General features: G+C 38.3%; 1 protein-coding gene across 1 annotated transcript in view; it reads right to left on the bottom strand.

The window, feature by feature from the left end:
* LOC100494280 (mucin-5AC-like) overlaps positions 1 to 14736 on the bottom strand; it is a 78550-nt gene extending 63814 nt beyond the window's left edge. Inside the window, exons 1-8 of the mRNA XM_031901314.1 lie at positions 14679 to 14736; positions 10723 to 10785; positions 9129 to 9381; positions 4864 to 4978; positions 4528 to 4621; positions 3488 to 3594; positions 1709 to 1925; positions 502 to 627 (exon numbers count right to left, since the gene is read on the bottom strand). Of these exons, the coding sequence (XP_031757174.1) occupies positions 502 to 627; positions 1709 to 1925; positions 3488 to 3594; positions 4528 to 4621; positions 4864 to 4978; positions 9129 to 9381; positions 10723 to 10785; positions 14679 to 14736 (1033 nt within the window). The remainder of the gene's footprint in view (positions 1 to 501; positions 628 to 1708; positions 1926 to 3487; positions 3595 to 4527; positions 4622 to 4863; positions 4979 to 9128; positions 9382 to 10722; positions 10786 to 14678) is intronic.
* Between the last annotated feature and the right edge of the window lie 1777 nt (positions 14737 to 16513).

Genomic DNA, 16513 nt, shown 5'->3' with positions numbered 1-16513 from the left:
GATTAATATCTCACTATCAATGCTGAAAGCATCACTAGATAGCATCACTAAATAGACATTAGTTTTACTTGATACAGAATAAAGTTTTGGGTTTTTTTTTTTGTTATTTTCCTTTTTTATCATAAAAAACATGCCTTGCTTGGATAAGCTGGTATTGAGTTTGTTTATAAATATATATATATATCAAATATATATATATATAATCTTATTTTTTCCACCCTTAGGGTGTTTCTGTACGTTTCTTACAATTAATATGCATACTGATTGGTTATTTTGCTTCTCAATAAATTTACCCTACTATTTGAGTTCATATGATGTAGGAATGAAATGTCTCCAGCAATTTTAAAAATAATACTTTATAGATAGTTTAGACCAAGTCTGGTTTGGTATACCATGAATATTGTAGGTGATGCCCAAGTTGCTAATATTATTAACACTTTATTATGTTTACATCTTTTGTTGGCAGATAATTCAGTTACTAAATAAAAGGTTCCAATATACCTGAGGGGCAGAAGCAACCTTCCACACACCGATTTTCACAGATAGAACCCCGTTCTGGGTTTGAACAGCTGTCTCTACAAGAAGGCCCACACTCATTGTATTCCAAGTTGAGAGGACAAGTTTTAGCTACATAGAGACAAAGAACATATTATATAAGAATAGAGAGACAAAGAACATATGTAAGAATATAGAGACAAATAAAGATATAAAATATAGGCTATAGATATAAAATAGATAAAAACAATAACTTTGATTAGGGCAATTTCTTCATCTTTATTTTAAAATAATAATTTCAATAAATATATTGAAGTATAGGGCTTAACCTTACAGGGGTTTTTGTATATGCCATGGATCAGGGAGTTCAGATGGTGTAGGCCTTACATCTGTGGATGTATAGACAGCAATTATTAGGGCTATTTTACAAATCATCATGTGATCCAATGGGTCACAACTAGTTTGTCCATACAAAAAAAATCTGCTTCTTGGAACTTTGGCAGATCAAAAAGTACAATGAGACGCAACTATTTCACATGTTTTGTTGGACTGCTTGGTTCAGGCTATTAAAAAAATTAAATTAATCAAAGAGTATGTACCATATGTATTCATGGTGTAAATCAATAGTTTTTGTTCAATTTTGTTATTGTTCTAAACAGTGAAGAAGGGCACAGTTTATTTTTGTTTGAAGATACATAATTACAGTGGATATTTGTCTAATTTGGCCTTAATTAGGTTGATCTGATTGTTTAGACTTCCCTCAAAATCAGATGTATTTGTAGTTTGAGGTGGCAATAATATATTTAGTTGGAGATCGCTACAAAGTCAGAGATTTAAGCCTTGCTTTCAGTTTAAATGGGGGGGGGGGGGGGGTTTACAGCACAGGGCAATCCTGCCTTCCTCCGAAATGTCTTCCAGTCAGCACAACTGATATATACTGTATCTGAATACAGAACAGATATCAGTCTGGAAGTACTTATACACAGATCAGTATGTTGGGTCTCATTCAAGAGTGGCTAAATTGGCAGCTTAAAGGTATGATTAGCTTATGAGTAAAGAGAAAATAATATTTTGCATTCTTTGAAAATACAAAGAAAACATTTCTTTTTATTTTGGAATAGTAAAATCTCATTCCAACACAAGTCAATGCTAATTTCTAACATATTTAGCATTAGGATACATTCCCAAATGTTGTAAATGTAGTAAAACCTACGACAAAGTTCCTGAGTTCTCCAGTTTCCGGGTGTCCCACCATTACGAATACATTGACGGGAATACTCAGCAATTGTGGAACAAATGCAGTCAGATGACATGTCTTCTTTACAGGTACATAAATCTTCCATGCATGAATATACATAATCATCAATAGGAAGGACAAGTAGACAATCTACAAAACTTGGGCCATTTAGAATATTTGCACATATTTCACCCTAAATAAAAATAAAGACATAAGTTATAATATACTATAAGTTTGAATACAAATCTAGACACAAAACTCATTAAAATGTCAGATGGAACACATATCATGGTCTCAGCTTCATTAAAAGTGTTTCATGTCTCAATTTAGAGGAGTAGCAACAAGGGCAGAAGAATCAATAGATCCTTGTGATTCCCAGGACTATAGATATTTCTGGCAATTTTTCCAGCACTCTTGCTCAATTTAAACTCTATTAAAAGGGTTGTTCATATTTGAGTTAATTTTTAGCATGATGTAGAGCAGTGATCCCCAACCAGTGGCTCAGGAGCTCACCAATCCCTTGGATGTTGCTCTTAGTGGTTTCAAAGTAGGTGCTTATTTTTGAATTTCTGGCTTGGAGGCAAGTTTTGTTGTATAAAAACCCAGTGTAAAGCCAAACAGAGCCTTCTGTAGGCTGCCAGTCCATATAGGGGCTACCAAATATCCAACTAAAGCTCTTATTTGCACCCCAGGAACCTTTTTCATGCTTGTGTTGCTCCCCAACACTTTTTCCATTTGAATGTGCCTCACAGGTATAAATGGTTGGGGATCCCTGATGTTGAGAGTAATATAGAGAGCGTAATGTAGAGACAATGTGCAACTGTTCTTCATTTTTTATTTGTAGTTTTTTTAATTATTTCAGTTTTCGTTCAGCAGCTCTCCCGTTTGGAGTTTCAGCAGCTATTTGGTTGCTATGATCCAAATTACCTTAGCAACCAGGGTGTGGTTTGAATGAAACACTGGTGTATGAATAGGAGAGGACTTAAATAGATATAAGCACTAAATATAATATAAGCACTTAAAAGTAGCAATAACAATTAAACTGTAGTTTCACAAAGCTTTCACAAGCTAGTTTTTTTGGCGTCTGGGTTAGTGACCCAAGTTTGAAAGCTTCAAAGAGTTAAAAGAAGAAGGCAAATAATTCAAAAACTATAGATAATAAATAATGAATAGTAATGCGGGAATCTGTCCTGCTTTGGTTCACCAAAAATTAGTAAATCTTTTGAAAAATCTTGGAAACGCTCAAAAAAACGTGCCGCGCAAAATTTTGCAGCAAATTTTGTTGACCATTTTGCAAAATCATCCGCCAATGCAGAAATGCAAAAATTCGCCATGAAAACATGCCTGCTGAATTATTTCGCCCATCACTAATAATGAAAACTAATTGAAACGTTGCTTAGAATTGGCAAAAAAGTAAGCAATGGATAATCAGAGCACATCTATACCTACTACATCAGTATGTAGTATGTACTACAGTCTTATTGATAATGGATAATGTCTTTGTAGTCTTATTTAAATTATTATGTCACTTTACATACATAGCCACCAGCGCTTGAGGCATTGATCTAGATTTTTTATATCTGCATTGTATCTTATAATTATCCTTCCTAGTTATGTGCCTTATAGTAAGCCCTTTTGTGCTTTTGTCCAATGTGAATGTGTATAGGTACATAGCAGAAAAGTACTTTCACCCTAGGTGAGACTCTTTTTATCAGCAAACCCATTTCTGAATATAATAATGCATATAACACTTACAGTTTCATTACAGCTCTCCCAATTGGGATCAACTACATCTTCACATTTTTCATTTGGGACATTCACTTTTTGGAGGTTGCCAAATTCAGTTTCACTGATTTCAATTCCTGTTGAAAGAGAAACTACAACTGAAGGCCATGACACAAGGCAAGTAACAGTTTTATATGGAATGATCAGCTTCATTTCAAAAGGGAAAATATATACATAATAGTAAAATTGAAACCCTGTTCTGCATCTCGAAAAATTGTGCACTCCAAAATGGAGCATAGAGATAGATGAACAGCCCACCAGTAAATTAAAATCAAAATTTTGGGGTCATATTTAAATGAATGGGAGATGTGCATTGCTAAGCAAAGTGCTCTTTCCAAAGCACTGTACAAAATGAACCTTCACCCGCACTCCCTCAGCTCTCCAAAAGAAAATTACTGCTCGGTGCACAGTGCTTGGAGGGATCGGCACCCTCCCCACAGACTCCAAACGAACAAATAGCAACGGCACTCAGAGCTACATGCGGGACTTGCCCTTCAATTATCCTTTATTGCGGAAATGCAATAAAGGATAATTGAAGGGCAAGTCCCGCATGTAGCTCTGAGTGCCGTTGCTATTTGTTCCTTTCCAAAGCACTGCCCAAGCACGGCAGTAAAAATATTAATTGTTTTATTTGAATCTTATTAGTTTTAATCATTTTAAGCATCTATGACACACTATGCATATCTACACTAGTGGGAAAAATCATGTGTTGGGGGGGCCTACTTAAAAAGGATTTGGGGATTTTTGTGTATAACAAACTGTGTACCTATAGTCATTGTCATTCAGTGGCTGCTATTGGAAATAAGTGTTGTCTTGCATAAAACATCATTTGGTTGGGTTGTACATGATACATTTTTGTCTTTTTTCAGCTATGTGTCTATGTAAATAAATGCCTTGTTACCCGTAATCTGTCCTCATTGCAAAATAACACAATCATATGTGTACCTGTACTGCACTTTATTCATTCATTCCATTATCTCTGTAAATATAACAAAGGACAGGAAACTTACCAGAACTGCTTGTAAATTCATTGATCTTAGACATCCCATTATAGTCACCACAAAGTCCACAAGTCTCATTAGAATATTTTGGATCAAGTCGGAGCTAGATATAAAAGAATTAAAGAATGTGAAAATTCTATAAAACAAAGCATACCCACATCATACTTTTACTGATTCCTGGTTTATTGACATTGGCTAATAGTTATATTTAATCTGCAAAACATTTAACTCGTGAGAAAAACAGCCTGTTGGAAAGCTGGAATATCTGATTAGTCAATTCATTATCTTTTTACCATTACCTTACGGTGTAAGAACCCGATCAGGCAGCAATAACTTTTCTCTTACCATGAGGCTGCCATCATCATTCATATTGAATTCCAAGCCAATTTTGGAGGTAACTTTTGTGTAAACACCAATTTTATTAATCATTACTCCTGATGAGCTATGTGGTAGCTCCGTTCTGAGTAAGGAAAAAAAAGATTGGTTAGTGAGCCAGCAAACTGAAAGTACTACATGTTATAATCACTACTGATATCTGCAGTCAATATAGATAATATAGATCTCACCAAACTATGGCACATATACACCATTGTTAAACTGGGCTTATCCCCCAGATCTCCCTCATGTATATTGAGCCTAAATAAAATAATATGTTAAGCTACTGTCAAGCAAAACTATGTATGTCTTTGTTACCTTCAAACCAATCCCAAATCATTCCTCAAAGATAATAAGCACTTTATATTGATAACATTGCTGGAACCTACATGCAAATACTTGAACATTTTGCCTTCTGATTTGGTTGTGGCACAAAATAAATACACCTGTATAACTTTTAAAGACGGAAACTTCTTACATTTGCCTCTCTATAGGCCTGGTACTTAGTGTTAAACTTGCGGTACTTTTCCTGAGCAATTATTAACCTATTTAACATAGTAAGTCAGGTTGAAAAAAGACATACGTCCATCAAATTCAACAATAACGCCTATATATAACCTGCCTAACTGCTATTTGATCCAGAGGAAAGCAAAAAACCCCATCAGAGGGAAAAAAATTCCTTTCTGACTCCAAGATGGCAATCGGACGAGTCCCTGGATCAACTTGTACTAAGAGCTATCTCCCATAACCCTGTATTCCCTCACTTGTACTGAGAACTATCTCCCCTGCCCCTGTATTCCCTCACTTGCACTAAGAGCTATCTCCCATACCCCTGTATTCCCTCACTTGTACTGAGAGCTATCTCCAATACCCCTGTATTCCCTCACTTGTACTGAGAGCTATCTCCCATACCCCTGTATTCCCTCACTTGTACTAAGAGCTATCCCCCATAACCCTGTATTCCCTCACTTGTACTGAGAGCTATCTCCCATAACCCTGTATTCCCTCACTTGTACTGAGAGCTATCTCCCCTACCCCTGTATTCCCTCACTTGTACTGAGAGCTATCTCCCATACCCCTGTATTCCCTCACTTGTACTGAGAGCTATCTCCCCTACCCCTGTATTCCCTCACTTGTACTGAGAGCTATCTCGCCTACCCCTGTATTCCCTCACGTGTACTGAGAGCTATCCCCCATAACCCTGTATTCCCTCACTTGTACTGAGAGCTATCTCCCCAACCCCTGTATTACCTCACTTGTACTGAGAGCTATCTCCCATAACCCTGTATTCCCTAACTTGTACTGAGAGCTATCTCCCCTACCCCTGTATTCCCTCACTTGTACTGAGAGCTATCTCCCCTACCCCTGTATTCCCTCACTTGTACTGAGAGCTATCTCCCATACCCCTGTATTCCCTCACTTGTACTGAGAGCTATCCCCCATAACCCTGTATTCCCTCACTTGTACTAAGAGCTATCTCCCATAACCCTGTATTCCCTCACTTCTACTAAGAGCTATCCCCCCTACCTCTGTATTCCCTCACTTGTACTGAGAGCTATCTCCCCTACCCCTGTATTCCCTCACTTGTACTGAGAGCTATCTCCCCTACCCCTGTATTCCCTCACTTGTACTGAGAGCTATCTCCCATAACCCTGTATTCCCTTACTTGTACTGAGAGCTATCTCCCCTACCCCTGTATTCCCTCACTTGTACTGAGAGCTATCTCCCCTACCCCTGTATTCCCTCACTTGCACTAAGAGCTATCTCCCATACCCCTGTATTCCCTCACTTGTACTGAGAGCTATCTCCAATACCCCTGTATTCCCTCACTTGTACTGAGAGCTATCTCCCATACCCCTGTATTCCCTCACTTGTACTAAGAGCTATCCCCCATAACCCTGTATTCCCTCACTTGTACTGAGAGCTATCTCCCATAACCCTGTATTCCCTCACTTGTACTAAGAGCTATCTCCCATACCCCTGTATTCCCTCACTTGTACTGAGAGCTATCTCCCCTACCCCTGTATTCCCTCACTTGTACTGAGAGCTATCCCCCCTACCCCTGTATTCCCTCACTTGTACTGAGAGCTATCTCCCCTACCCCTGTATTCCCTCACTTGTACTGAGAGCTATCCCCCATAACCCTGTATTCCCTCACTTGTACTAAGAGCTATCTCCCATAACCCTGTATTCCCTCACTTGTACTGAGAGCTATCTCCCCTGCCCCTGTATTCCCTCACTTGCACTAAGAGCTATCTCCCATACCCCTGTATTCCCTCACTTGTACTGAGAGCTATCTCCCATACCCCTGTATTCCCTCATTTGTACTGAGAGCTATCCCCCATAACCCTGTATTCCCTCACTTGTACTAAGAGCTATCCCCCCTACCCCTGTATTCCCTCACTTGTACTAAGAGCTATCCCCCCTACCCCTGTATTCCCTCACTTGTACTGAGAGCTATCTCCCCTACCCCTGTATTACCTCACTTGTACTGAGAGCTATCTCCCGTAACCCTGTATTCCCTCACTTGTACTAAGAGCTATCTTCCATAACCCTGTATTCCCTCACTTGTACTGAGAGCTATCTCCCATAACCCTGTATTCCCTCACTTGTACTGAGAGCTATCTCCCATAACCCTGTATTCCCTCACTTGTACTGAGAGCTATCTCCCATAACCCTGTATTCCCTCACTTGTACTGAGAGCTATCTCCCATAACCCTGTATTCCCTCACTTGTACTAAGAGCTATCCCCCCTACCCCTGTATTCCCTCACTTGTACTGAGAGCTATCTCCCCTACCCCTGTATTCCCTCACTTGTACTGAGAGCTATCCCCCATAACCCTGTATTCCCTCACTTGTACTAAGAGCTATCTCCCATAACCCTGTATTCCCTCACTTGTACTGAGAGCTATCTCCCATACCCCTGTATTCCCTCACTTGTACTGAGAGCTATCTCCCCTACCCCTGTATTCCCTCACTTGTACTGAGAGCTATCTCCCCTACCCCTGTATTCCCTCACTTGTACTAAGAGCTATCTCCCATAACCCTGTATTCCCTCACTTGTACTGAGAGCTATCTCCCATAACCCTGTATTCCCTCACTTGTACTGAGAGCTATCTCCCATAACCCTGTATTCCCTCACTTGTACTGAGAGCTATCTCCCATAACCCTGTATTCCCTCACTTGTACTGAGAGCTATCTCCCATAACCCTGTATTCCCTCACTTGTACTGAGAGCTATCTCCCATAACCCTGTATTCCCTCACTTGTACTAAGAGCTATCCCCCCTACCCCTGTATTCCCTCACTTGTACTGAGAGCTATCTCCCCTACCCCTGTATTCCCTCACTTGTACTGAGAGCTATCCCCCATAACCCTGTATTCCCTCACTTGTACTGAGAGCTATCTCCCATAACCCTGTATTCCCTCACTTGTACTAAGAGCTATCCCCCCTACCCCTGTATTCCCTCACTTGTACTGAGAGCTATCCCCCATAACCCTGTATTCCCTCACTTGTACTAAGAGCTATCTCCCATACCCCTGTATTCCCTCACTTGTACTGAGAGCTATCCCCCCTACCCCTGTATTCCCTCACTTGTACTGAGAGCTATCTCCCCTACCCCTGTATTCCCTCACTTGTACTGAGAGCTATCTCCCATAACCCTGTATTCCCTCACTTGTACTAAGAGCTATCTCCCCTACCCCTGTATTCCCTCACTTGTACTGAGAGCTATCTCCCATAACCCTGTATTCCCTCACTTGTACTGAGAGCTATCTCCCCTACCCCTGTATTCCCTCACTTGTACTGAGAGCTATCTCCCATACCCCTGTATTCCCTCACTTGTACTGACAGCTATCTCCCATAACCCTGTATTCCCTCACTTGCTAAAAAGCCATCCAGCCCCTTCTTAAAGCTATATAATGTATCAGCCAGTACGACTGATTTGGGGAGGGAATTCCACAATTTCACAGCTCTCACAGTAAAAAATCCTTTCTGAATTTTTAAACGGAACCTCCCTTCTTCTAAATGGAGTGGGTGCCCTCGTGTCCATTGGAAGGACCTACTGGTAAATAAAGCATACGTGTCTGTACAAGTTGTTTAGCACATTGTGCATGTGTCTATGTGCTAGTATAAACATGCATATACATATAGAGCAAGAGCACACTATAAAGGTAAATTAAAGAAAAACCTACAATTGCCTAGGAATATAAAAGTATTATTATATTTGTGCCTTACAACTCGCCGTTGACCAAAACAGTGTTGTTCAGTAGTACCACAATCAACATATCAATTTTCATAATAATTTTTGTGTAAATAGTTCCATTCTCCAAGGTGTTTTGAATCTGAATAATGAAGTCTTCATAGGTGCTCTTGCAATCAGAGGATAAAATATAATTACAGGTTCCAGGAAAGTAGAAGATATCTCCATCAAAGGTATTATAATGGAAGTTCCAATAACTGCAGATTTCATTGGACATTGTTCCAGGGGCTAAAAATAGGGGAAAATGTAAAGAAACTTAGAATTACTGAAAAAGAACACTTACAGTTGTCTTTTTTTAAAATAAAAAAAAAAAACCTCAATTTTTTTACATGTTGAGTTTTGTAGTCTGCATTTTCAGTTTTAGGACAGAAGACAGGTGAATTAAAGGAGACGGGAAAGGTCATTATTTATACAGCAATTTTCTCCTATGGAGGGTTCTGCAGCAATCAAGGCATCCTGGGACACCAAGGTATTTTTTTTACACGCCTCATTTTCGTTTTTCCTAATTTTTTTGCCATTTCGAGAATTTTTCCAAAGTTTCGAAAATAATAAAAAAAAACCACAAACACAAAAGTATTGTAGAAATGATTCCTATATTGGCTAACAATAAAATACATTGCAAGCTTTTGGAGCTCTAAGGTCTCTTCATCAGGCAAAATACACATTTTATATTATCACAAAATATTTTATCATAATAGAAATAAACAACAAACGATTGAAGAACAATGCAAGCATGATTAAAGAACTGGTTTTATGCAACTGCTCTTTGAGAAAAACCTTACAGTATTTAGTGGTGATAAAGGTAGAGCAACTGGAGTTTCATAAGTTTCACCACTGAGCAGCTTCTTCAGCTCAAGTGGTGGGAAATACCCTGGCATTTTATTGCAGGCCTCCTCCTTTGTTGAGGGATGATTGTTCCAGTCTGGCCTGTTTTAAACTGTCTTCTTTCTCCAAAATATGCTAATTGCATGTCCTCAAATGAGTTCCCATTTGATTTCCTTTAGATTTAGATAGACTACTGAGTCTTGTCTTTGTTGGACATTTCCTGGTTGTTTAGTCTCCCTACTGTATTGAACAGAGGAAGGGACCTGAGATATCACTTGTCAGCAACATACGGTGCCACTATAACATCTTTACCCAAGTGATTTCACAACAATCCCCACTTCCAGTGCCACTGTTTGAAAAAGTAACACCTGCCTCTTTAAGAATCATAGTATAGTTTTGACCGGATCATACTTTCATACTTCTGTCTGTTTCAGCTAATACCTAAATAAGTACAAAACCTGGATGAATGAGTACCTTAACAGACACATTGCTCCTTAAGCTCCACTTTTTTACAGTGGCTATGCCCAGATTTGGTTGGGTATTTTAGTTAATCTTGGCCACATTGACAACATACTGGACATATAGCACCTCAGCGATTGTGGATAGTTTAACAGACTATTTTATTATCTTATTTGATGATAGAGTAGAGTCTAATCAAATAGCAAATTGTATTTGCTGATGCCCCTTCTTAGCGATTGATGATACTCCTGACCAGGTATAACAAGAGAAAGAAATTTTACTTACGTTTCACCATTCGAAGATGTTCATCGTAATGATATATGTCCGGTGGCCTGAAGGTCACATCCACTGTTAAATATCAGTTAAAGAGAATGTTTTATTAAAAAAATATAGTCCAGCAAATTTTTTGTTAAGTTAAATAGAAGACAATTAAATAATTTCTTATTGCCACCTTGATCATTTCACATCAATGCATTATTTAAGTAGCTATTGAATAAATACAACTTCTTTATTATTACTACTACTACTACTACTACTACTACTGCTAATAATAATAATATAATACAACTAGTAAATTGTAAAATCCTATTGTTCCAGCTTGTTAATGTAAATACCTAAAACATTTTACAATTACAAAGGTTTTCAATTGAACTGTTTAGTGACCAATTTGCATCGTTTGACTTATAAAGTTTAGCTTTTCAAAATTTTATTTATATTTCATTTCCTTATTTGGATTTGGGTGATGGTTCACCAGTATAATGTTTTAATTTTGTTGTAAAGGTATATTTATCTGAATGTCTATTTCTAAATGCAGGTATTTCTCATCAAATATTTTTTATTGCAATCAACAGATGAAGCTCTCATGTTACTGCTAAATGCCATTTGTTAAATGCTTGTTTGTAAATTGTTTGTAGTCTGTCAGTTTACTTTGCTTTTATGTTCCTTGCATGGATGCTCAGGTACAAAGAAAAAAAAAAAGAACAAGCTGACCCACTTATTAGTCATCAAATCAAGTCTTTGAAGTCTTAGCCAACTTTTTAAAATGTCTCTCCCAAGTCTTATTGCGTGAAATCCTTCTTTGTGTATATGCAATTATTTCTCACTTACACTTGTTACCATTTTGTAATTGCCTAATTTAATTTTATTTACTTTTTCATATTGGAAGACATTTTCAATTGGTCTTCATTGTATTTGTTATAGTTTCTAAATGATTTGCCTTTCTCTTTTGCCTCTTTAGTAGCTCATTGACCCTGGCAACCAAAAAAGTATTGCTCCGTGAGGCTACAATTTTATTGATATTGTTAATTTTTATTACTTATCTTTCTGTCCGGGACATTTTTTTTCATATATTTCAGTCTAACATTCAAGTCACTGCCTAGTTGCCAGGGTTCAATTAACCAGATAGCTGCTGAAATTCCACACTAGTGAACTGCTTAGAAAAGCTAAAATACAAAATATGATTTTTGTCTCAGAATCACTTCTGTCTATATCATAAGAAAATTTAAAGGTAAGCTACACCTTTAAAATTTTATGGCAAGTTAAAGATAAACTTTGCATTTAAACTTTTAAACAATTTTATGTCATCAAATATGCATACAAATTGGAGCTAGGCACATTTTTATTAAAAGTGCTGTCAGATATGCTAATTTAACTCTGATAATTCTCCTTGTTAATTTCTTGAAAAATCTGATGGCTCAGGGCATACAAGTGTCTGTAATCACATTGATCCACAGTGTTAAACTGTGTTGGTGTGTCAACTAGTGATGAGCAAATTTTTTCGCCAGGGATGGATTAGCAGCGAATTTCTGCATTTCACCATTAGCGAATTTTTTTGCAAAATGTCTGTGAAAATTTGATGCAAAAAAAAAAAAATTACAGAGCGGAATTTTTTTGTCTGGGTCAATTTGAGCGTGGTTGTATAAAAAAGGGCGTGGTTGTGTCAAACATGGGCGAGCGTCAAAAAATAGACGCGGGCGACAAAAAAAAACATGCAACAAATGCGTTTCGCAAATTTTTCACCGTTTCGCATATTTTCTTGCCATTTCGCGAATTTTATGGCAAAGGGAATTGGGACAGATTCGCTCGTTAATAGTGTTAACCGTCATTTCTGTCTTTTTTAAATGGAATGGAATTCACAGACAGGTAGACAGGTATCATTGCAGCACAGAGGTCCTTGTTTGGAAAGTATACCCAACTATTAGCAGAGTAGGGCTAATGTAAGGCAAGGTATACACTGAAAAGCATGTTTTTCTCCACAAGTACCTAACCCCTGGAGTTACACTAGCCCTATTTAGTGTATGGCGATCCATGCAATGCAACTTTGCAGTCCTTAGTAGTGATGGGCGAAATGTTTCGCCAGGAATGGATTCGCGGCGAATTTCCGCGTTTCGCCATTGGCGGATTGCTTCGCGAAACGGATGAAAAAATTCAACGCGGAAAAATTCGCCGCACGTCCAAAAATTGTCGCCGGCGTCAAAAGAATAGGTGCGCGTCAAAAGAATAGCCGCGCGACAAAATAATAGCCACGCGACAAAATAATAGCCACGGGCGACGAAACAATAGCTGCGTGCGACGAAACAATAGCCGCGCGCCGAAATAATAGCCGCGGGCGGCGAAACAATAGCCGCGCGACAAAGTAATTGCCGCGGGCGACGAAACAATAGCCGCGCGACGAAATAATAGCCGCGTGCGACGAAACAATAGCCGCGTGACAAAATAATAGCCGCGGGCGGCGAAACAATAGCCGCGCGACAAAATAATAGCCGCGGGCGACGAAACAATAGCCGCGCGACAAAATAATAGCGGCGGGCGATGAAACAATAGCCGGGCGATGAAACAATAGCCGCGCGACAAAATAATAGCCGCGGGCGACAAATTTTTTTTGTCGCACAACATTTTCGCCGTTTCGCGAATTTTTCGCTCATCACTAGTCCTTAGTGCTTGAGGTCTGCCTATTGCCTTGTAAATAACCATGAGAAAATGTAAAGTAAATGGGCAACAGCCTTCTTTGGAATAAGCTGTCAAGGGGGACCAAGGCAATCACAAAGTCCTGTATGGTGTTCTGACCACAGAAACACATGGAAGAAACAATATAGGATTGCTCTCAATGTTCCCTTACAGAATTTCTGCACCAGAATGACATGATTCATGCCTAACCTTTATACAGATATAGGTGTGTGTTATAAACTGGTAAATACTAAAAGATATATATATATATATTAGTAGCTCTCACTTGTTGTCTATCCTAAATATTGTTGGAAGCTAAACAGTTAATAAGGTAATGTCTTCATATAAGCCCTTGACCTAACCTTGGTCCTTAATGTGGGGGCTTAATCCCCATGTACAATATATTCTAAAATGTGTGCTGCTTTGTTACATTGGAATCTTAGGATAAAATAAGTTAATGAAGGGATATATAATTTTCCAATAAACAAATTTCAATTCTACACTACAAAAATCTCTGTGATTCTGTTTTTGAGGTAGCCAGGTATTACTTGCATACACAGTAATGTTTTTTTTAACTCAGCTTGACTTTGAAGCAGGGGACTCATTCTTAGTTAAGAGATCAGAAGATGATGATATATTATGTACTTTAAAAAAGTTTTAAATTGTTATCCAAAACTTTATTATAGCTAGTATTGCGCTTCTAAATAGAAAAAAAAAATAACTTACCTTCTGTATAATTACCCTGAGCTGTAGTTAAATAGAGAAAAAAGGAGTATTAATTTAAAATGTGCCTCAATTACATAAAAAAGTCATCTTATATCCCCTATAGCAGGGGTCCCAAACCTTTTCTACTCGTGAGCCACACTCAAATGTAAAACGAGTTGGAGAGCAACACAAGCATGAAAACTGTTCATGAGGCTGCCAAATAAGGGCTGTTATTGGCTATTTGGTAGCCCCTATGTGGACTGGCAGCCTAAATGAGGCTCTGTTTGGCAATTACAGCTGTTTTTATGCAACCAAAACTTACCACAAAGACAAAAATAAACACCTGTTTTGAGGCCACAGAGAGCAACATCCAAGGGGTTGGGGAGCAACATGCTGCTCCTGAGCCACTGGTTGGGGATCACTGCCCTATAGTATACTCAACTGTCCATGGCCTGCCCTGGCACAATGTATCACGGCAAGAAAGTGACCCTTGTGCTCATTTGCTAAACACTTGTGCTCCCCTGTCTGCTGTGCTCTGCCACATAAAACATCCAATGCTCAGTGGTGGGATGCCCAGCTCAGCCTTGTACTTTCTGCCTCTCTTGTGGCAGACGGTAATGACAGGGCTTGTGCATCCTGCTGCTCCATACCTTGAGCCTCTGAATGATGTGCAAGGTACGGGGCAGATAGGTGGGAGGGATGCCTACATGAATCATTAAATGGAGCACTGTCTAGTGCAGGTAACATTTCATTTAGCTCACACTCCACAGGTCTCTATGCTCTGAAACAGTGCAGAGCCTTGCAGCTATGGGGTCTAATTATCATGCTGTGTAAAAAGTGGAGTGAAGCATTATTGGCAATGTTGCCCAGGGCAACCAATCAGCAATTAGATTTCAACAGTTAGAAAATCAAAGCAAAGCATCCGATTGGCTACTATAAACGACATCACCGGTGATGTTTTACTCCACTTTTTACACAGCATGATAAATATACCCCTAAGTGCACAATGTCCCACACAGTCAGCAAAATGTAAAAAAAAGACCAATTGTGGCATGTGTAAATAAGTCCTGATGCCTTTTGAATAAGATAAGCAAACATTTGAGTTGGTGTTAGAATCCCTCAAGAAAGCCTTAAAGGCCAATGCAACATATGGGAACTTGATGACCTAAGCTTTTCGGTTTTTCACTCAAATTTTGTGAATTTGTTTGACTTGTTTTTCAGGTTCTTTTTGTGGTATATATAAGAGGTCATGTATTAAGTATAGCAAGTACAAACACACATAATAAATGCATAATTATGACTTCTACATTCAGCAGTGCAATATTCACATACCTCCCCACATACCCTCACAAATAACAAATGATTAACAAACTTAATCTTTTTATCATTTATTGTTTGGTTCTCAATCAGAAATTATTTTTTTTAAGTAAACTATGCTGATTTATGAAACACTAAATTAACACAAAGCTTTGGACACAAGTGCCATAATGATTTCTTCCCATGTTTCTTGTTGTAAACCTAGCCATCCAAATAATCACTCTAATATATATGCTTTTTTTTGAGCAATTGAAGGTTGTTTTTCTAAGAATTGTACAGTATGTGTGTTCTCAGCAATAAAACAGAGTAATATCCTTTAACAGAATGTGTTTGTCTTGTTTAGTTTAGAAGCTGAAAATAAATAACTGCAAGCATTGTGTTCTTCAAGATTAAGAGCATATGTGACATGTCACACAAAGTCCCTGTTGTGTCACAGATGTTGGTCACAATCTGCACACACATTATTCCAGGTTAATGATTATATATCAACGTGGAATAAAAAGTGAGGTCTAATAGAATAGGTTGACTTGAACTTATAATGTACCTGTTGCACAGTATTTAGAAGATTAAATATGGGGTCCTGGAATATATAACTTATACCGTTTACCTTTATAACCCTATTCATTTGGTAACAATGGAAATAAGACATAATAACAGAAAGGACGGGAGGATACATTTTTTTTCATGAGAAACATTATAGCATTAAGTTTGATGGGCATTGTTCTTTTTCTTCTCTCTCTTCTTTGTATCAATACATTTGACTCAAAATGTGTTGATTCAATAGCAAGGTGACAAGGTCCAAGTGGTGAAACTGCATCTGAACATAACACCATACAATACACTGGTGCAGAATACAGTAGCACCTAAACTGTGGAGACCAAAGCAATGAATGGGGGGGACATACTGTAAACTGAAGGACAATCAATAGTTTATTTGCTAAACTAGATATCCCTAAAAATCTTAACGAAAGACCAATTGAAGATGTGACATTTGGGGTAAATTCTAAATTTTCGCTACTGTGACATTACTGTAATTACAAACCATTTCAATTGTTGAATAATTGTATTACATTTTTGGTGGGTTGGAGGGTTAAAGGAAATGTATCTGC

The sequence above is a fragment of the Xenopus tropicalis genome, chromosome 4 (assembly GCF_000004195.4).
Source record: "Xenopus tropicalis strain Nigerian chromosome 4, UCB_Xtro_10.0, whole genome shotgun sequence".
NCBI lineage: Eukaryota > Metazoa > Chordata > Amphibia > Anura > Pipidae > Xenopus > Xenopus tropicalis.
This window is presented reverse-complemented; position numbering and strand designations above follow the sequence as displayed.